The sequence below is a fragment of the Panthera uncia genome, chromosome C2 (assembly GCF_023721935.1).
Source record: "Panthera uncia isolate 11264 chromosome C2, Puncia_PCG_1.0, whole genome shotgun sequence".
In the NCBI taxonomy this organism is placed as follows: domain Eukaryota; kingdom Metazoa; phylum Chordata; class Mammalia; order Carnivora; family Felidae; genus Panthera; species Panthera uncia.
The window spans coordinates 25,468,629-25,490,832 of record NC_064810.1 but is presented as its reverse complement, the minus strand read 5'-3'; the positions used below and the strand labels follow the sequence as shown (position 1 = coordinate 25,490,832).

Genomic DNA, 22,204 nt, shown 5'->3' with positions numbered 1-22,204 from the left:
CTGTCACACAGTTCAGAAGAATAGGGAGGGAGTGGAGGGAGGCAGAAGCTTCTTTGAGTCTGAAGTGGGTACTGTTCGCACCGTCCTTTCTTTTTCCAGATGTGCCTTTTGGAAAGGGGGGGGGGGCGGGCACAGAGCTACCACCCGGGATGCCTGAGCTCATTCTTGCCTGCTTTGTTTTGGATAAAGCTGAGTAAACTGGTGTTGATAACCTATTACAGTCTTTCAGTCCCATCAACTCTGGACTCAGGACCACACGATTATGAGTCTGTGGTTATGCGACACGCCGTGTGTTTAATCCTTGTAAACATAAATTCTGTTCTCTTACATGAAGTTACATTTCTTTTCTCAGTTAAGCCTTCAGGTACGAGATGTTATGTTGATGGATCAGAAGAAATTGGAAGTGACTTTAAACTAAAATGTGAACCAAAAGAAGGTTCACTTCCATTACAATACCAGTGGCAAAAATTGTCCAACTCACAGAAACTGCCCGCCTCATTGTTAGCAGGTACTGGTGATTTTGCAGTTGTACTATGTGCCTTTGTACTTAAGTCTGGTTAGGGGTGTGTGTGTATGTATACATATTTTCAAATTCCCAAATACCTTCCCTTTTCTGGATTCCATGAGAATTATTCAGTGTTTTATAATGACAACTTAGTGTCATATAATGTTAATGAAAATATTTTTATAGTGATTTCACTGCTTAGGATATTATAATATTTTGTTTCATACACACACACACACACACACACACATTAATGTTTATTTATTTTGAGAGAGAGAGAGAGAGAGAACGAGCCAGGGAAAGGGCAGAGAGGGAGACAGTGGGAGAGAGGGAGAGAATCCCAAGCAGGATCCACACTGTCAGTGCAGAGCCCTACACGGGGCTCCATCCCATGAACTGTGAGATCATGACCTGAACCAAAATCAAGAGTTGGATGCTTAACCAACTTGAACTCAGCACCCTGAGATCAAGAGTTGCATGCTCTGCCAGCTGAGTCCAGCAGATGCCCCAATATTTTTTATAATTGTTGTGGCTCTGCCTCAGCTGAGACCTTACCTGGCTAAGGCAGTTGTGGTTACTGTCACTGGTGATACAAATGAACTGGAGGGACAATTACAGTTGGTCCTTGAACAACACAGGTTTGAACTGTGCGGGTCCATCTGTATGTGGATTTTTTATAGTAGAATACTGTAAATGTATTTTCCTTATGATTTTCTTAGTAACATATTCTTTTTAGCTTATTTATTGTAAGAATATGGTATATAATATACATAACCTAGAAAACATGTGTTTATCGACTGTTTGTTACTGTAAGGCTTCCAGAGTCAAGAGTAGGCTAATTATAGTTACATTTTGGAGGAGTCAAAAGTTATACCCTGTTCTTCAACTGTGCAGTGGATCAGAATGCTTAACCCCTACCCCCTTGTCCAAGAGTCAACTGTGTTTGCATTCTGGAGACCTGCAGATGTCTCCCTGGCAATTTATTCTGTTTCCAGGTTCAGCTTGTCTCACTTTTTTTTTTAATTTTTATTTAAAAAAAATTTTTTTTAACGTTTATTTATTTTTGAGACAGAGCATGAACTGGGGAGGGTCAGAGAGAGAGGGAGACACAGAATCTGAAGCAGGCTCCAGGCTCTGAGCGGTCAGCACAGAGCCCGACGTGGGGCTCGAACTCAAGGACTGAGAGATCACGACCTGAGCCGAAGTCGGACGCTTAACCAACTGAGCCACCCAGGCGCCCTTCAGCTTGTCTCACTTTTACCTGGGTTGTCAAGCTTCATAAGGGCTTGCCTTTACTAAAAATTTAGCAATACAGTATTGTAAAAGTGGGTTTTGCCACACACACACACACACACACCCTTTTTTTCCTCCTAGAAATGACTTCACCTGTTATATCTGTAAAAAATGCCACCACTGAATACTCTGGGACATACAGCTGTACGGTCACAAACAGAGTAGGCTCTGATCAGTGCCTGCTGCGCCTGGATGTTGTTCCTCGTAAGTACCTTCTTTCTGTCTGTTGTGATGATGTTTGTTTCCATGGGCTTTATACAGCTTCCTTTGGTTCAGTCAGCAAGTGTGTATTAACGGCAAAGGGATGCCAACTTTTAGCAAAGCACCCTGTGGCTCAGTGATTAGCTATTCTAAGTCATGGAAAGGAAAAAAAATACAATATTAATAAGATCTTCATTACTGTAATGACACTAAGAAGCTAAGAGTTGTCAAATCGACTCTCGGACCATGTTTTGCCATTATAAACACAAGCTATTTAGAATATTCTTATATGCCTGCCAAGATAGCTGTGAATATTAAAATCTTTTAGTTTTATAATTTTTATGCTTGAAATAGATTATACATTTCAGAAAAAAGCTCTTTCAGTGGATTTTCCCACTGGACCAAAAACTAATTAATTTGTCTCTTAAAGTTAATATATGCTATGAACTCTGTCAGTGTGTATCCCTACCTTCAACATGACTAGATATAGGTTTTTGTTACTATTAATTATTTTCTTATTAACATCTTGTTCCAGCTTCAAACAGAGCTGGGACAATTGCAGGAGCTGTTGTAGGGATTTTGCTTGCTCTCGTGCTCATTGGCTTTATCGTCTTTTGCTGTCGTAAAAAGCGCAGAGAAGAAAAATATGAAAAGGAAGTTCATCATGATATCAGGTAATTAAGTGACGTAAGACTTCAGTGATATAAACTAAATTGATTCGGTTTCCAAAGCATGAGTTCTCTTAACCATCTGAAGCATTTACCACTTTAAGAACTGGGTGAAAGCTCTAGCTCTTCCCCTCAATGCATTTGAAGGCTTTTACTTTCAATTTCGAGGGTGCAGAATCCACCAACCTCCATTGTGCCCTGCCTTCTGCCCCAATATTGAATCCTATCATAAGGGCCTCTGCAAAATACTTATTTCTAGACTGCCTACCTTCTCCCAGTAAGTGCAGGCATGAAATTTAAAAAAAAAAAAAAAATGAGGGGCACCTGGGTGGCTCAGTCGGTTAAGCATCCGACTTCGGCTCAGGTCATGATCTCGCGGTCCGTGAGTTTGAGTCCCACGTTGGGCTCTGTACTGACAGCTCAGAGCCTGGAACCTGTGTCAGATTCTGTGTCTCCCTCTCTCTCTGCTTGCCCTCTATCTCTCTCTGTCTCTCAAAAATAAATTAAAAAAAAAAAAAAAAGCAGATAGTAAGGTTTGAAAAGAAAGACCTGATAGTATCAAGTGACATAGGTAGTTTATAGTACTGTTGATAATGTGATATTATTTTATTTTTTAACATTCTAGGCCAGTAGTTCTTAACTAGAAGTGCATATTGTGTTATAAAAAAATGATAACATGACCTAAATAACATCCAGTGAATAAATTGACATTTTGATAGGTCTAGCATGGGGTCTGGGCACTTGAATTCTTCTTTTTCTTTTTTTCTTTTTCTTCCTTTCCCCCCTCCCTCCCTGACTTCCTTCCTTTCTGTCTTTCTTTCTGTCTTTGCATCCACACCCAGCTTGATCCCACAACCATGAGATCATGACCTGAGCTGAAATCAAGAGTCTGATGCTTAACCAACTGAGCCACCCGGGTGCCCTTGGGCACTTGTATTTTTAAACTGCACCAGAGGTACTCATATATATTCTTTGTCAGTGTTTGGTGTGAAAATTCTTATGCCTAAATGCTCAGCTTTTGCAAATTTAAATCTGCTAAATTTTCAGCTAAGGTCTCAGATAAGTAACTTTCATAATAAAAATGTTTTTTTTTCTTTCTTCTTTCCTTTTTTTTTCGGTGGAAATACATCTGTGAGTGTTAGTGCTTTATCAACTACAATGTGTTGCCTGACTCTAACTAGACTATCTTAATCAGTGATAGTAGAGTATGAAGATATTTGAGGTGTGTTCCTTATAAGACAACATTATAGAAGCATACATTTTTGTAAAAATTACATTTTTGTGTGGAGATATACACTCTGTAAATGATAGATTTTGGACAAATACACAGTTCATGACATTGTACCTTACTGTGCTTGCTTTATTTGTGTCACACACAGTTTTATATACCTGATACTTAGAGGATCTTTTCTCACTCCTGTCCATTTTTCACAGCTTATATAACTGTAGGTTTTTAGAAACTTGTTCTTTGACCTTGTGTTGGGATCTTTGCTTTCTAGGGAAGACGTGCCTCCTCCAAAGAGCCGCACATCCACTGCCAGGAGCTACATCGGCAGCAATCACTCGTCCCTGGGATCCATGTCTCCTTCCAACATGGAAGGATATTCCAAGACTCAGTATAACCAAGTACCAAGTGAAGACTTTGAACGCACTCCTCAGAGTCCGACTCTCCCACCTGCCAAGGTAGCGGCCCCTAATCTAAGTAGGATGGGAGCGGTGCCTGTGATGATTCCAGCACAGAGCAAGGATGGGTCTATAGTATAGAGCCTCTGTGCTTTCATCCAGGCTTTCCATCTCTCTTTCCTTCTCTTCAGATAGGGAAGCCAGTTCCGTTTTAAATTCTGCTACCAGCCTCAAAATAGATCAAAAAGAAGTTAACTGGAAACTGAGAGTTATACTTTAAAAAGTTTTATTTGGGGAAAAAAAAAATAATAAAAGTTATGTTTGGTTATTGAAATAGTAAAGGCATTGAAGTCACTAAAGACATTCACCATCTGAAAAAAATTTCCTTTAGGAGATTGATAATATTTCTAAATATTAATACTTAAAATATAGCACTTTGAATATGAAATCATAGGTGAAGAAATTGGTGAACTTACATGCACTCTGAGTTGATACTTGAATCATCTGAAAGTGGTACTTTTTTCTACCATTATTTTTAGATTGCTTTTCTCAATTTGTGATCAGATAGTTCCCTCCAAGTTGATAAAGAAACATTCATGGCAAAAATATTTATGATACATTTATGTTTGTTCTTTTTATAGCTTCTTAGAAAAGTCATTTAAATATGAGTTTGAAATCCTTCTAATAACATAGAAAACAGTACAGTATTCTAGAAATTGCTACTTTTACTTCAGAATCATTCATAAACCTTGTCTATGAAATGATTTCTTAACTAGTTGATAGATTGCTATAGGCAACAGGGACGCAGTAAGCTCTTTTATATGCTAAAATAATGGAGCATCTCTCTGATTTGTTTAGAAAATTTGCTGTCAGCTACATACAGCAATGACACTAGTTAGGGGTGCAATAGTGAGTATGGGTTTTGTTGAGGAGTAATCCGAAGGCCTTGAGGCCTATGATGGTCTTCAGAACAATGACCAGCCAGAAACAGGATGGAATATTTTGCAGTTCCAACTAAATACTAGCCCGGGACAAAATATTTTTCTAACAAAAATTATGGCTCATGTATTAACAGTTTGAAATTCCCTAATTATGGGTTCCAAATTTAAAAGCATTTTTTACCTGGTTGGTTCAGTGTGGTTGTTTTTGGCGGGGGTGTGGGGGGTGAGCTTTGTGGTTGGTATTGCATATTATGTGTTCTAGAAACATGTAATCCTAAATTTACCCACTTGAATTTAGTCCCCGGAGATATTTTCTTTCTAGACTCAGAAGATGAAATAATTTTAAGCTAGTAAGTGTCCTCCATCAATTCTGTATTTCAGACTTGGGAGGGTGCATAGCTGCTCTTGTATGGCCAACATGTCTGTGTAGTTGCAGCAAATGAAGGTGAGCTTTGAAAAGAATGAGCCTTAGTTTTGTGAAAGTGATTTATTCTTAAGAAAATAAAAAGCAAGAAATGAAAGGAAAAGGAGTAAAAGGTATACTCTTAACTGCCAAATGTGTTAAATACTGTGGTAGTAGAAGAAAGTGAATTTCTTGTATTTCCCTTAAGATTGTGAGGGAGTGTGGATATAGTCAAATGAGCCAACAGTTTTCTTTTATAGTAAATAAGGTTTGCAATAAATATTTCACTAGCTCTAAAACCTTTTCCCTAGATTTTGGTAGGGAGTTGGTTTCTGTAGATCTCTTTGGGTGCTGTGGTGGTAAATGCTACATTATAAATTAATGTTGGTATGAATTTGAGATTAGGCAGAATACGGTGTGTACTTTATAATTAATGGTGAACTTAAGCTGAATGTCTGTGTAATGGATTAGTGTATAGTTTTATATATTTGGAAGCATTTTTTTTAGGTAGGTTTTTAACCCTACATAATATTGCTTTTATACTTGTGTTAACATTTTCATCTGTGCCTTTGGGTGATTTAATTTTTATTATGAATTTCTGGTGCCTATGAGCTAGCTATCACCTGAAAGGTGCTTAGAGGTGAAGGTACTGTTCCTAAAAAACACATCACTGTGACACGTTTCTCTTTTCATACTTTGAATCTTGCCTCCTCTTCTCTGTTCTTTTTGGGTGCAGCTTAACTGTGTTATTCATAAAGATTTTAAAACTTCAACACCCCCAACACTCTTTGTGTTTATGATTTTATAACAGTAGCTATTTTTGAATGCCAGATGTCTGGCCTGTTTTATATGATAAAACTTATAAGATAGTATAAGAATAAATAACATCACAAAGTTCAATTAATAAAAAGAAAAAAATCTGGTCCTTCCTGTTACCAGTTTTCATACAGTGTCAGTCTAAGTAGGAATTACCATAATAGGTGGACATGTAAGACTTTCTAGTGTAGGATTTGGCTATAAGTAAAGTCCATAAATGGAGCTTGTAAAAACATCAGTTGCGTGACCTGAAAATGAAAAGACTTGCCGGGTGTGATTAAATTTCAAGGACAGAATTCAGTTTGAGACTTAGTTCTCCAGCTGCTCTCATTGTAAATTTCAGTCTAATCCAAAAGTCGGATGGCACTGATAACTTCCCAGATAATTCTCAGTGATAATTCAGTTGAACTAGAGATCGGGTATTTGTTCTTTACTATTGGTAATCACCAAGCAGTTCAGCCAAAAACTGTAATTCATGCGTTTCCATCAGAAAGCCAGTGTCCGTCAAGATGGGCACTGCATCTGTGAAGACAAACAGGTTGATTCTACTGTACCCTTGAAAGACTGGACACCATCTTTTTCAGTTTCATTTGAATCATTTGAAAAGAAACGAAAGTGTAGAGTATGAGTTCTGTGCTTTAAATATGTAGTTTACAGGTTTTCTTTTTCTTTTTGGCAATCTTAGCAGTATTCCCGTTAGAGAACCCCCACGATTTCTTACTGAAGACACTGACCAGTTATTCCAGGCGAATAACTTCCTTTAAATTTGGGCTATCTACCATGGAGTTGTTACAATGGAAACAGAGCCTGAGTATGTCTGGGGGGGTTAAATGAAGAAATGCAGTTAGATTATGGATATGAAGAAATAGTTGACTTTTGTTAAAAATAATTTTTAAGATTGAGTTCTGGAAGTTTGGAGCAAGTGAAGGGGCAAGTAAACGTGATTAAATATAAAAAGAACTTGCTGCATGAAGTTGGATATCAAATTCTATAATGTATGACTTCTTAAAATAACTGTTTTGTCTTTTGTGTGCGTGTGGCATGTAAATTTGAAGTTCTATGAATGTTTAAAGTTTTTTTTTTTTCTAATCTCTTCAGTTTCCACAGTGTTTAGGGCTGTCAGATGCCTTATTCCAGTGTGAACAGAAAAAAAAATTTATGTGGTTAATGCTTTGATGTAAGGAGTAGTTGTAGAAAATGTTGGCACAATTTTAACTTTTTGTGGCTTGTGACATTATATATATATATATGTACATATATCTTTATAATAGCCATGTGTTTAGTAGTATAAATGTTCTGGGCAAGTTTTAATATTTCAAATGCCTTTAGACTTGGAATAGAGGCAACACATTCTGCAGTTGGATTTTTTATTCATTTGCCTGTTTTGACATTAAAAAAGGTCTATAACTGAGCACAAATTCTACAGTGTTACAGAAGCAGGGAAAAATAATAAATTTGTGAATTGTGGTTCTGTTTATCTTATAGATATCAGCAAATATTTTGCTTCATCTAATCTCATATTAAAGTTATTAAAATTATTATTTAACATTATTTAAAATCAAGTTTAAAAAATACCTTATTTTGTAATTTTAAAAGTGTGATGATGTCCGTTGGATTTGGCTTTGGTCACGAACACCAAAAGCTCCAATCAGAGAACTCTGTTTTCTGCTAATTTATTCAATGGGAAGTGTTAAGAGAACCACAATTTATTCACTTACTCTCATTCCTAACTGTGAACTTTTGTGATAAATACACCTGTACTACTGATAAAAAATATTTTGACACTTCACATATGCAAGTAGAGAATTGATAAGTGTCAGTTTCAAAAGTGATTTTGTATTTAAAGTTTCTGGCTTAAGTATCCAATGGTGCAGATTTTGAAATTTGTAAGAACAAAATTTGTTTTTAAAAAAACAAAAACTTGCTCTAGTTTTGTGACCTTGTGTACTTTTGAAATAAAATGAAGAAAGCAGTTTTCTGCCTCGTGTGGCTTCATTGTGCCTCTTGAGAAATGTCTACTTTATAAAACCTCAATAATGCTATTCCTCAGGGTTTCCTTTTCTCCTCCCCTCCTTGCATCCTTTATTGAACAGAATAAAGATCAGACTATCACACTTCATGAAAACATGTCAAACATACTTCTCTTTCCCCACTCTGTGCATTTACATGACAGCATATAGCATAATGTAATATTTGGGGTTGAAGCCTCCACAGAGTTTGTGATCAATTCACAGTTTGGAGCATGAACTCAAATTTGAGTACTCCAAGAGTAGCATTAAATACATACACAGCTAGTTACGGTTCATTGATTCTAAACAGTGACTACAGGAAACAGAATGAGGTAGTAATACCTCTGTAAGAAGACACTTAGGAATGTTTTGTTTAGTGTAGGGTTTTTCGATCTTACCACTTGTAGCATTTGGACTGGATGATCCTTTGTTGGGAGGAACAGTCTGTGCGCTGTAGTATGTCGAGCAGCATCCCTGGCCTCTACCCACTAGATGCCAGTCGCGTTCTTTCTTCTTTCCCGAGATGTGACAGTCAAAAATGTCTCCAAACTTTGCCACATATCCACTGGGATGGGGGGCAAAATTGGTTTAGTTGAGAACCACTGGTTTATATTAATGTGAAATTGTCTGCTCCTAGATTAAAAGATAAAAAGATTATAAAATAGGCCTTGTAGTCAGACATAAACTTCTGCTCATTACTATATGCTTTACTTAGCTTCAGTTTCCCGCTGTTTAAAATGGGGATACAAATCCGTCACAGGGGATGTTGGATGGTTCTAAAGAGAGAACTGATAGAATAATGAAAATTCTTTGCATTTGTCCCTCATAGCTGGGATGCTGATAGGGATTCACAGATTTTCAAAGAATCAAGATTTCAATAAAATATGCTAAGTGAAACTACTGAGTATAATTTAATGCCTTTAATTTAGTCCATACTTTAATCTTTTTAAAAATTTTTTAATGTTTTTATTTATTTTTGAGAGAAAGAGACCCAGAACAAGTGGGGGAGGGGCAGAGAGAGAGAGAGAGAGAGGGAGACACAGAATCTGAAGCAGACTCCAGTGTCTCTCTGAGCTGTCAGCACAGAGCCCGACACAGGGCTTGAACTCATGAACTGTGAGATCATGACCTGAGCCAAAGTTGGATGCTCAACCTACTGAGCCACCCAGGCACCCCTCATATTTTAATCTTAATTAGCCAGATCACATTTCTGGCTAATTAAGTACCAAATGTCAAAGCTGATGAAATTCTTGAAATTTGAGGTAAAATTGAATATAAAGTAATTTTTTTAAGTTTATTTATTTATTTTGAGAGAGAGAGAGAGAGAGTGCGTGTTGTGCATAAGCAGAGAAAAGGCAGAGCAGGTGAAGAGAGAATTCCAAGTAGGGTTTCACTTCACGGCACGGAGCCCAACTCTGGACCCATGAACCGTGAGATTATGACCTGAGCCAGGATTAAGAGTTGGACGCTTTATTGACTGAGCCACCCACACCCCTAAAGTAACTTGTTTTTAAGTAAAAACGGTCTACTTTTAAGTCTAAGGCATAATCAAATGTAATTTTCTAAATGCAGTAAAGGTAACAAAAGATGAAAAAGCCAGTCCTAGGAACTGAAGCTCAGTTTTTCTTGCCATTTCTGAAATCATAATCAAATGTGAATGTGTTGTTACTTAAATGATTTTTCTAGATTTGATAACCATGTGGGGGAGGGGGTGGAGGGGGAAGCGCTGTTGCCCTGAAGTGTAACTGCAGGAAAAAAAATTTCTAGAGTTAATCAAAGGACCAAGAAATAAATTTCAGGACAAATCCGTGGTTAGTTTGCTTCTCATTTCACTGCTGAGCTGTGAAAATTCTAACTCTAATGGGGGAATGAGAAAGGTGGGAGAAGATGTAGGAAATTAGAGGTAAAAACCAATGTCAGTCCCCAACAAAGTACCAGAAGCCGTCATGGTCTTGACTATCTTCCCCTAAGACCTTGTCCCTTAATCCACTAACTAAATCTTAGTGGGATTGGTTGTCTTCAAATGTAAATATGGTCCAATTAAAAACCAGGTCATCTTAACCTAATGTAGAAGATCTTGCAAAGTCCATTCCATTTCTCTACGGTTTGTTACCTCCATAGCTGCAGATGCACCTTCACTCAGTAGACATGCTCAGTAGCTAAGGGGCCTTGGTTTTGGACCTTTGTGGGTATGCGATTTCTTCAACCAGAGAACAGCCCCTCGTTTATGTGTCCTGCTGGTGTCAATTGAGTCATTTTTCCTGATATGTACCCCTGTTCCTTACTTATAAATTGGGGGTGCATCTGAGCTCTCAACACTGCCAGCACAGGTCTTTGAGGGCACGAAGTCATTTCCATTCCATTTGTTGAACATGCCTAATATGCCCTTTTACAAATTTGAAGCTGATTTGCTCACCTCATCATACTAAGTGCCTAACTCTGACTTGCATATTACTCAGTAAATGCTGAGTGAATTTTTAGAAAGGAAACTACGTAAACACTAGGGGCAAGTTTGCATTGACTTGGTATGTGTCCTATGTTCTTCAAGACAGCTGCCCTGATCTCTTCCAAAAAGACTGTATCCAGAGAAAAAGTGTGAGTATGTGTGGTGAGAGGAAAAAGTGTGACATTGCTTAAAAAGTTAACTTGGACAAATACAGAATGGGGTGACCTGATTGAATAGGAACAAACACTAAAACAAACCTAATTATTATAAAAACCTGGAGAAGTGGAGAAGCATTTTAAAAGTAAACCTGTAAAACCTTCCTCAGATTCTGAATAGTCTGGAGTCAAGTTAGTGACTGTTTTCTCTCCAGGGTTATTTTGGTAATAAATGAAATTCCTTGCAGATGACTGGTTTCCAGGCCAAGTCATTAATGGTAGTATGTTTTTTTTCTCGGGCTTCACAAACTTCCAGAAATATTTGAGTGCACCTTTAGAGAGGCCAAGAAACTTACACACTTAAATATCATTGCCTAATTGTGATATTCTAATTTATCTTGGTTTCAGAATTCAGGGCAATCTACTTAGATGGCTGGAACACCATTTCTTAGAAGATTTTAATTTCAAACAAACAGAATGTAAATTGTTTTCAAGTCTTTTAAAATGATTAGTTTTCTGAAATGACTAGTCATTTATAATTAATTTCTATGTATAATTGTGTTAGTTTGTTAGGGCTGCCATAACAAAGTGCCACAAACTGGGTGGGTTAGACAAATTTATTGTCTCCCATCCTGGAGGCCAGAAGTATGAGATTTAGGTGTTGGCAAAATCGGTCCCTTCGGATTGCTGTTAGGGGAGGATCTGCCCAGGCCGCTCTCCTTGATTTGTAGGTGGCTGTTCCTCTATGGGTATCTGTTTCTGTGTCCTAACTTTCCTTTTTTTTATAAGGATACCAGTCACGCTGAATTAAGACCCACACTGATGACCTAATTTTAACAAACTGTAACTTCAAGGACCCTATTTCCAAATAGGGTCACATTCTGAAGTACCGGGGATTAGGACTACTACCTAGGAGTTTTGAGGCACACAGTTCAACCCATGTCAGTAATGATGACTGGAAATTATGATGAAGAACTAATAAAATAGTGAAGGTTGGTGTGGAACACATGCCCAGAGAGCTTCTTTGCTTACTTTTTAGCAGTGTAATAAAAATACCAACACACAGGGCACCTGGGTGGCTCAGTTGGTTAAGCATAGGCCTTCGGCTCGGTTCATGATCTCACGGTTCATGGGTTCGAGACCCGTGTTGGGCTCTGTGCTGACAGCTCAGAGCCTGGAGCCTGCTTCTGATTCTGTGTCTACGTCTTTCTCTGCCTCCACCCTGCTCATACTCTATCTTAGGTTTCTCACAAATGAATAAAATATTTAAAAAATATATCAGCACCTAAATAATTATGCCAACAGCTATTTCATGGTTGTCTGTCTCCCTCATTCCTAAGCCAAGAGAGTATGTGTGATCTTGATTTCAAAACTGGAGTGACTATATATGCTGTTAACCTCATATCTGCTTGTCAACTGGAAAAGTAGTTGATGGAATGGTTATGATTTGTCTTTCCTTATGAATCTTGCTGACAAGATGAAACTTTTTTTGGAGAAATAGTTTTTAACCTCAGGAATATATGGAATATATGAAGAGGTGATGGACCACTGTAGAAAGAAAAAAAGAATCCACCTGATTATGGAAGCAAATAGATGGCCATTGCTCTACAATCACCTCTATGATCTAGACAAAAGTTGATTAAAACTCTGCTTCTAGGTTAATTGTCTTAAAGCACTTAGGTTCATTTCTTTTGCTCAAAAGCTTTCCAGGACAACCTCTAACTTGAAGTTTATACTCTGGCCTGATTTTAGACTTTCACAACGGGCCCTCCAACTACCACACTTATTCTATGCTTACACTTGCATATACATGTTTTGTTTTTTTTTAAATAAAGTTTTATACAGTTTCCAGTTTAGCAAATCTTTTCATATTATTCTATACATTTTTATCTTTTATGTATCTACCCACCTAAAACAACCGTATTTGTCTTAAAACTATATATTGTGTCATAGTGATATACCATAACTCTATTTAACCAGTCTCCATTTGAGGGCCATTTAAATTGGTCCCATCTTTCTAATATAATGAGTAAAAGTACAAGCAGTATATTTGTATATACATTATTTTGCATATGTATAACTATATTCTTAAGGTAAATGTCTAGAAGAGGTGCTGAGTCAAGAATCTTCTGATAGCTATTATTAACATACCTTCTTACAGCACTTTGTCTTGCAGTGGATGAGAGTGCTTAGCTTCCCCCAAATCCTCACCCATACGCTTACCCAACTTTTTGATCTTTCCCAATTTCTGAGAAGAAAATTCTCTCTTTAAAATTGTATTTCTGTTTATTCATTTGAATATCTTTTCCCGTGTTTAAAAGCCCTTTGTACTTTTGAGAACAGTGCTCATATGCTTTGCTCAGTTTTCTTTTGTACTGATTTTGCTAATTTGGAGAAGCTCTTAAATATTAATAAAAATTAGTCCTTTGTGGTGTGAAATGAACTTTTTTTTTTGGCTAGGCTACCCTTTCTCTTTCACTCTGATTATGGTTTTAACCCTTTCCTGATGGTGTAATCCAAACCCTTCCCAAACCATCCTCCTGGTGCAATCTGCCTTCTCCCTTCTTGAAATTGTACCCTCAGAGGAAGCTGAAGGTCCCGTGTCTTTCCATGTTCGCATGGAAACTTAAGCAGATGTCAGACCTTTCAAAGATGGGACATCTTTACCCAGATGTTCAACACACAGATTCAGTAACCTTGGTTGATGATCAAATTGCAGGAGCTCTGTGTTCACATCAAGCCATTGCTTCATGTACTCCCATCACAGTGTGTTTTTTCTTAATTTATCTTTGGTTTCTAGTTGCTGGTGTTTTGGCTCACAGCATTTTAATGGAATCAGCACAAACTAAAGTAATGAAGAAAATGAGTTCTCTTGCACTTGAAAAGAAGAGATGTGTATGTCACGTGTTAGGTCAGTTATCACACACTCTCCCAAATTGAATGTTGGCTATCCTCACTGTGCTCTTTTAATGTTGCTAAGTGGGACTCTTTCCCTCTCACATAGTCCCAGAACTGTCGACAGCGAGAACCTTCGTAGGGAACAGTAGAATGAATGACCTTGCAATTCTAAGGAGAGTGGGATATAGAAGATACCAACGACTGGTTTGCAACCTGTTGGAAAATCACAGTCCTTTGACATTCAGCCTCCAGTAGTATTTTGATCTACCAACAAGAATGGGACTTATTATGTGTTCACAGGAACAACAGCACAAAGTAAAATTAAACAATCACATGAATTATCATCTCTGCTCTGCCAACTAAAAAATACTTTGTTCTACACCCAGGACAGAGTAAAGATACATTGTATAATAGCCAACAGGGCTTTTATGAGCATGTTTATAAGTTTGATTTAAACCTTTTTGTAATATGGGCAACAAATTTGTGATATAGTTAAGAAAATTGACATGGCAGTTTAAGTTTTGTAAAAAGACAAAAAACCTAAAATACCCATGGGCTACATTATCTAGTTCAATATCATTTCAGGAAAAAAATAAAGATCCAGAAAGGTTTTGATCTCCCCAGGCCACATAATTAGGAACAAACTCCAGGTCACCTGACTCCCGATCTAGTATTTTTCTAAGAACCTCCAGTTCTTGGCAGTCTGGGCCCCTTGAGAACCATTTGAAAGAAAGAAAATGGGAATTTGCAATGTGTGGCTGTCTCATCTCTCACCGCTCCCACCAACACCAGCCAGGCAGGCCAGTGGAAAAGAGCAGACTCTGGCCTAACCAGTGCTTTCTGTGCATAAACGTGGTCACTGATGCCCAGGGCACGCTGAGCATTGACAGCTGCACTCTTCTCCCAGATGGAGTGATGGTCCCATGGGGTTATGACTGGAGTGCATGTTGTTTGGTACCACGCCCATGTATGCTTGTTACGTTGCTGATTACAAAATTTAAGTAAATTGTACATAGCAGCTATCCTAGATGTGGCAAAGACAACATATGTAAGGAAATGATTCTGCTTCAAAATATGTTGGTTTCATTTGACTATAAAAAACCTAGACTTTAATTAGCATCAATATGGATGTAGCTTATGGGAAAAAGAAAACATAATTCTTAGCAGTAGACCCATATTCTAAGAAAAATTCTTAACTACATGATTTGGTGACAAAGTATATTGGTACATTTTAAGCATTTAAAAATTTTTAAGGGATATATCACTTTTAATGGTTTTCCACTTAAAACTTTTTTTATTGGCACTCCTAATTGTGTCTGGGGAGAGGGATTTTACTGTAAACCTGCTGCCAAATGCCTGTCAGGTCCTGTATTTTAACGTTTTGTGTCTTCCTTCCCAGATTTCACAGTATCAAGCATCACAAATGGTATCTTCAAAATTATTTTCCAAAGGAACTTATTAGCTATCCATATCAGATTTTAAATATAGTCTGTCTTATCACTGGGAAACATGAAATAGATTTCACTTAGTAATAACTCAGATGATAAAACAATTTCACATTTTTCATGTTCCACTAATCTTAGAGTTTCAAAAATTTCATTTTTAATCAGTAAATTTTGTTTCACTTCTTTTAAAATTTTTAATGTTTATTTTTAAGAGAGAGAGCAAGAGCAGGGGAGAGGGAGAAAGAGAGAGGGAGACAGAATTCAGAGCAGGCTCAAGGCTCTGAGCTGTCAGCACAGAACCAAACGTGGGGCTCAAACTCACAAACTGCAAGATCGTGACCTGGGCTGAAGTCAGATTCTTAACCCATTGAGCCACCCAGGTGCCCCTATTTCACTTCTTTAGAAGAAGTGTTTGGTGGATGATTTATAAGATGCAAACCCAGTTTTTTTCCTATTGAATTTTGTGAAATAGTTAATCACACTGACTTTTTTTTTTTTTTTAATTTAAAAAAAAATTTTTTTTCAACGTTTTTTATTTATTTTTGGGACAGAGAGAGACAGAGCATGAACGGGGGAGGGGCAGAGAGAGAGGGAGACACAGAATCGGAAACAGGCTCCAGGCTCTGAGCCATCAGCCCAGAGCCTGACGCGGGGCTCGAACTCACGGACCGCGAGATCGTGACCTGGCTGAAGTCGGACGCTTAACCGACTGCGCCACCCAGGCGCCCCCACACTGACTTATTAATTTAACTCAAAAATTTATCATCTATACATTTCTGTGTGAATTCAGTTAGCAGTTCTGGTACATGATTAACCTGTCCATAATATGAAACTACTAAAAATAATGTTTTAGAATATGTTAATTAACTAGAATTTAAAATAAAAATTTAAACAATAAATTAAAACATATATTTAGAGAGAAAATAAAAAATTGTTTAGAAAATCGACATAAGAAAGTTTTTCAAAATATCACATTGTGTAACCATAAAATGAACATATTTCTTAATACAACAGTATAGGAGTGTGTAAAGTAGAAGTTCCCTCTTTTAAACATCCCCATCTACTAAAATATTAACTGTGGTTATGTCTGCTGGGGCGATTATAGGTGATTAATGATCTTTCTGTGCTGTTACTTTTTTCCCTAAATGAACATTACTTTTGTTAACAGAAAAATAATTCTACTAAAGAAATTTTGTGTACAGTGAATATGGCATTCTGAGTTAGAATTCCCCATTACTAATGACAATTCTACATATAGATCCATAGGAAAAGCAGTGATTTAAACAACAGCCACTTAAAAAAAAAACAGTATAACCACTAATGCTTTTCATGGAAAGGGGAGATTTCAAATACAGCCTTCTGCTTTGAAGTTGGAAAAGAATATCTGATGCCCTCTTGTGGCCAAATAATTTTAATAAGGTAATTTATTCCTTTTCATTTAAATCAGTCTGCATCAAGAGAATAACACCAAAACATCGATGCTATTGCTTTCTAAACGACAAAAGTGCTCACATATTTTTCTTTACAGTTTAGCCTATCTTCCCAACATGTGTCCTGGATTTATCCTGCCAGGGTTTGAAGCTCTTGTTAATTTAGGTCACCTAGGCAACTTGAATACTTGAGACACAGTGTCCTCAAATGTAAGATGAGAATAGTAGAACATACATAGGTTTAACTTAGAATGGAAGGAAGGGACTTACTGGCAGTACCTGTCACACAATATGGTGATTATCTTCCCACATCAGTAGACACAGATCATTCTTTTATTGGCCTCATGTTCTTACATAGTATGAATGAATTAGTTTTTTATTATGGCAAATGATGCTGCATCAATTATACATTTTTATACATTTGCAAAAGTATTTCCATAGGTTATCTTCCAGGTATATAGAATTTGAATTACTGGATAAAAGAATATACGCATTAAAAAAAAAAAAAACATTGACATTGTCAAATTGTCTTCCACAAAGAATCAAACAACAATCTTTTCAATATTTGTCAATTTGTTAGGTGAAAAATGGTATTTCATAGCTTCTTCTGTTTTCCTTGCCATTAGTGTTCCATTAGCACACCTTTTGTTTTTAGTTTTTACATCTCTTTATATGTATTTAGCTCTGCTAAATAACTATATATACAAGCTTTTGATAGAATACTAATCCATTTTCTTTTAAACATGTGCAAATTTTCTTTGGAGTTTCTCTTTTAACTTTATGATGTCTTTTGATATGCAGTTTACTTTTTAATTCCAAACCACTAACATTCCTGTTAAAATTGGGAAAAATTTCCCAAGCTGAAGTTAGTAAATATCTCCCTTCATATTTCCTCTCAGTACTTTTACAGTTTCATAATTAGCATTTTATCTTTAATCTATTTGGAATGTATTTTTATGGCTTAGAGTTAGAATTTAACTTAAAAAAAAATGCATCCAGGGTGCCTGGCTAGTTCAGTTGGAGGAGCATATTCTTGATCTTGGGGTCATGGGTTTGAGCCCCCAAATGTAGAGATTATTTTTAAAAATTAACTTTAAAAAAATGAAAAAAAAATACATAGTCAAAATAGTTCACTATTAATTTATTAGTGGATCATTTTCAATTTGAAAAGTCACTTTCACCATACATTAAATTTCTGTTTCTGGATGTGCACTTGTAATTCTGTTTCATTGTTCACTGTTCATCTGTTCAGGTCTATGTTAACTTTTGAGTATATATTGACAAATCATGTAAAAGGAATAATACTCCCTATCCATTGTTCTTTAAAAAAAAAAAATATTGGTTATTTTGGAAAATTATTCTTCCATGTAAACATAAAATCAGTTTTGTTTTCCATTAAAATTTTATCAGAATTTTAATTATGATTTATATTTTTACATATTAACTTAAAAAGTGGAGTTTCTATAATGTTGACTCAATTTAGAAATATGGCATATTTTTCTAGTCAGTTTTTTCTTTTTGTAAATTTTTATAAATTTTTCTCTTCTATTTGACTCCTTTCTGTTTTTAGTTTATTTCCAGGTATTTAGTAGTCTTTCTAATAGGGGTTCTCTTCCACAAAGCATATTTAAAGTTTTTCTTATGAAATTAATATTATTTACATATAGTTGGGAACAGTGAAGGAAAAGTATATGATACTACCACTCTATTACAAGCATTTATTATTTTGGAATATTTCCTTCTAGACACAGTATGATCAACAAAATTTTTACCCACATTGCAATCCTTTTATTCAGAAGCGTAACAGACTGCCCATGAAACATACATGCAGTTTGGTTATCAGTGATAGAGTATTTGTATTTGCTAAAAATAAATCCACCAAACTTGGCTTAAATTAAGTGCTCATGAAAAATATTTTTTCTCTCTACCCCTCTAGTTACAAAGTAATAATGCTCAGTATAAAAGTCTAAAGACTGAAGTGTACAATCTAGAAAAATAAAGTTCTCTGTATCTGACCCCTTCCCCTGCCTCTGAGAACACTGGCTACTGTTAATTTGGTACTTATTTTTCCAGGCAATTTTTGGCACCATCATTGAAATAATATTTTTCATCCCCCACTTGTGGTATTTCCCCAATCTGCAACATTTTATGCCATGTCATTTCAAATTTTTTTTTTTTTTTTGGTAGCTACATGGACTTTTCCATAGTATTTTCTTGACTAGATGTTCAGATTTTATTTAACTGTTCACCTGTTGTTGGCTACTTGGGTTTTGCAATGAACGTTTCTACATAGATAATGGCTGGACCCTTTGAGTATTTCTAAAGACAAATTCCCAGAATTCGTTTCTTAGCCAAAAGATCTGCACATTTATATTTTTAACTACCCTTCAAAAATGGTGTTTTAAAGCCAAGTTATGGATGTCTACATAATACTTGGTATTTTTCAAGTCCTATGAAATTTAAGCAAGGGTCTAATTATGTATAAGAGGAGTCGCTTCTGTAGCAAGTTATTCCTTTTTTGAGGGTACAAACAATAAAAGTTTAACACTTTTATTTGTGCTGATCATGTGCTTTAAAGAATAAACATCAAACCAACCTAATTGCAGTGGTGTATATGCTACAAGTATTAATGGTGAATTTGTGTCTGACAAGGGTTAGATGGGTTTCCATTTCATTCCTTAGGTTATCCTTCGAATTATGTAAAAGAACAAAGGAAACTACAAAGTGTCTAATGCGATAAACTGGGAGACAAAGGGATGCTTTCTGTGGTGGATAAAGTGTGCACATTTTAAACAGAAATTACATGAGCCTTCTCTGGAACTAGTGCTTGCACAACTCCCAGTATAAGCCTATGCTCCATCTGTAACGTATGGATGTTGTTTCCCTTCGAACCTCACAGTATTACTGCCTCACAACTGGAAAACAAACTCCAGAGAATATGAGAACATTGAACACCATGTTAAACCATCAGATATACTTGATAACTAACAAATTAAAGCCTATGATGAACTTGTGCCTTTCTAATACCGCTAATTCTCTGTGTGTGATCTTTCCCCGGGACCAATCATTGATACACTTAGCTTTGTCATCTCAATCCTGTCAAGTGGGCTGTATCTCCTCCTATTGCAATCTGATTTACAGTTCAAGCAAATAAAATGTCTATCAAGTTAGTGGTTTGTAAAAAGGAACTCTGTCAAGGTTTTATTAATCAACAGATAATTTAAATGTCTTCTCATTTGCTTAATCTAATCTTTACATCTGTCCCTTTTTTCACATGTTGGCTTGATACCGAAACTTCTCACAGAGTTATAATGAACTGAACCAAGGCACCATGAACCACACGGGCTTTGCAAAACCCAGACTGGTTAAAGTCAGGGCTTCATTTCTTAGCTGTTATCTTGGGCATTTCTTAACTTCTCTGAGAGTCCTTATCTAAATTGGTAATAATGGTACCTACCTCATGGGGTTATTATGAGGATTAAATAAACTACTGGCACATAGATCCCTAAAATTTTTTTTGAACTTACTGTTATCTGTAAAATGGATAGAATGTCTTCTCTGGCAAGGTCAGTGTACATGGTAGTGTTTAAGTTTTGCTTCTTTCCACTCAGCAAATAAGAAATCACTTTGACAGTGATAGTTGAGAAGTCAACATAAATGCTTTGACATAAATATCACATTAAAAAACCAGAAATAAGTACTTTAGTACTGATGTAATAGAACTTACCAAAAAGATGTGTTTGTCACAAACCACTGTTTGAAACAGCCCAAAAAAGGCTTTCAAACTGAAATTATGCAGCCATATTGCCTTCATTAGAACAGTCCAAATTGTCTGAGACACAGAGATGTTACGACTCCTAGAGTCCTAAAAACCATTCAAAAAGTTTGACAAATTTTTGTACCCTGTGCTTACTAGACTGAATTTAAGACCCAACTGCTTAGAGAAAGATGGCTTATTTCATTAGGAATGGATTGGAAAAGCTATATTGATGAGTTTTCTTTTGCTTTAAATAACTTTTCAAATAAGGTGGGAGGTTGGATAGTCAATCAAAGGGCAAAGTCTTCTACAGGTAATATATCATATTAGGAATATGTAAAACTAGCATTTTCCCCAAGGCACTCAGCCATTTAGCTGTCAGCACTGAGTAAGAAATTTAGGTTTTACAGTAATCCACAGTGGAAAGCTCTGGTTACTAGATGTGTCCCAAAAATACTTCCTTTCTTGTATGGCTATTTATTGCTTCTGATTTTCCCAATAAGCTCATAACTACAACATGAGCAAACTAAAAGAACAAATGCTCTCTGCTAATTCCATGATAAAAATACTTGAAACCCGCCATCTTTATAATTGCACACTATCTGTAGTTATTACACAAAACTTCCTAGGACCCAGAATGGAACAGTTAAAAACATTTTCAAACTTAAATAAAACTAATGTTCATGTGATGCCAGTTACTCTTAGAAAAATACGCTCATCCCTGAATAGGCATTCATTATATATTTTAGGAAAAAATTGTTCATGGCTTACAAATACATTAAAAGGTGTATATAAGTTAATACTAAAACTAGATGTCTCTAAGGCTTAAAAGCAAGTTTCTTGTTGACATTGTGTAATTTAAATTCCACATACTTTCAAATCTTTGGGATATGTATCCTTAGAATTTGGGTACTTTTCTGGCATTCTATACTTAAATAGAATTTATCAGAAAAAAATGACAACAGGAATATGTGGAGTAGCCAAGGTCTTCTAATGATTAGCAAGTTCTGATTTTTCTAAGTCAAATAATTTATGACTAGACATTTAAAGATGTGGGTTAACAGGAAAAAAAGTATCTTTTAAAAAAAATTTAATTTTTGGAAAAAAATCCAAATTCTTATATGTCTTTCTCTCTTTTTGTAGTTCAAGTACGCTTACAAGACTGATGGCATCACAGTGGTATAAATATGAAGGGACTACTGAAGAATCTGAAGTACTGTACTATTTGGCTTTAATTCAGACATCTATTAAAGACTTTCATGTGTTGAAAAAAAGCACAAGGAACAGAGATGTGAGAACATTTCTGCTTTATGCAGTGGCATTAGGCATATAAGTCAGATACCATGTCAAAATTAATACAGGCTTTGATTCTTGATTAGGAAAATCCTATGTATCACAACTTTGATGGTTTAAAGAGGTTTTATTGTATATATATTTTCCACTAGTACTACTAATAAACTTTAGACTTTTATATGCACATTTTGATACTGTTGCCTTGGGGAAAATTATGGTTAATAAAAAGTTGATTTTTTAAGAAAACTTTAAATTTTGTTTTTTCTTTGCTAAATATTTAAACACATTAAAGTGAAATATGCCCTTTGCTATTTCTGCCTT

The 22,204-nt window shown here is 36.0% G+C and overlaps 1 protein-coding gene across 3 annotated transcripts in view; it reads left to right on the top strand.

The window, feature by feature from the left end:
- The window catches only part of CXADR (CXADR Ig-like cell adhesion molecule), a 56,090-nt gene extending 33,945 nt beyond the window's left edge, over window positions 1–22,145 (top strand). For 2 of the 3 annotated variants that reach the window (XM_049629324.1, XM_049629326.1), the window contains exons 4-7: window positions 353–508; window positions 1,880–2,002; window positions 2,535–2,673; window positions 4,167–8,283. In XM_049629324.1, the coding sequence (XP_049485281.1) occupies window positions 353–508; window positions 1,880–2,002; window positions 2,535–2,673; window positions 4,167–4,431 (683 nt within the window). In that variant the 3' untranslated portion in view covers window positions 4,432–8,283. Of the gene's footprint in view, window positions 1–352; window positions 509–1,879; window positions 2,003–2,534; window positions 2,674–4,166; window positions 8,284–21,733 lie in introns of those variants that run through there. The other variant, XM_049629325.1, reaches the window with a different exon arrangement.
- The last annotated feature ends 59 nt before the right edge of the window (window positions 22,146–22,204 follow it).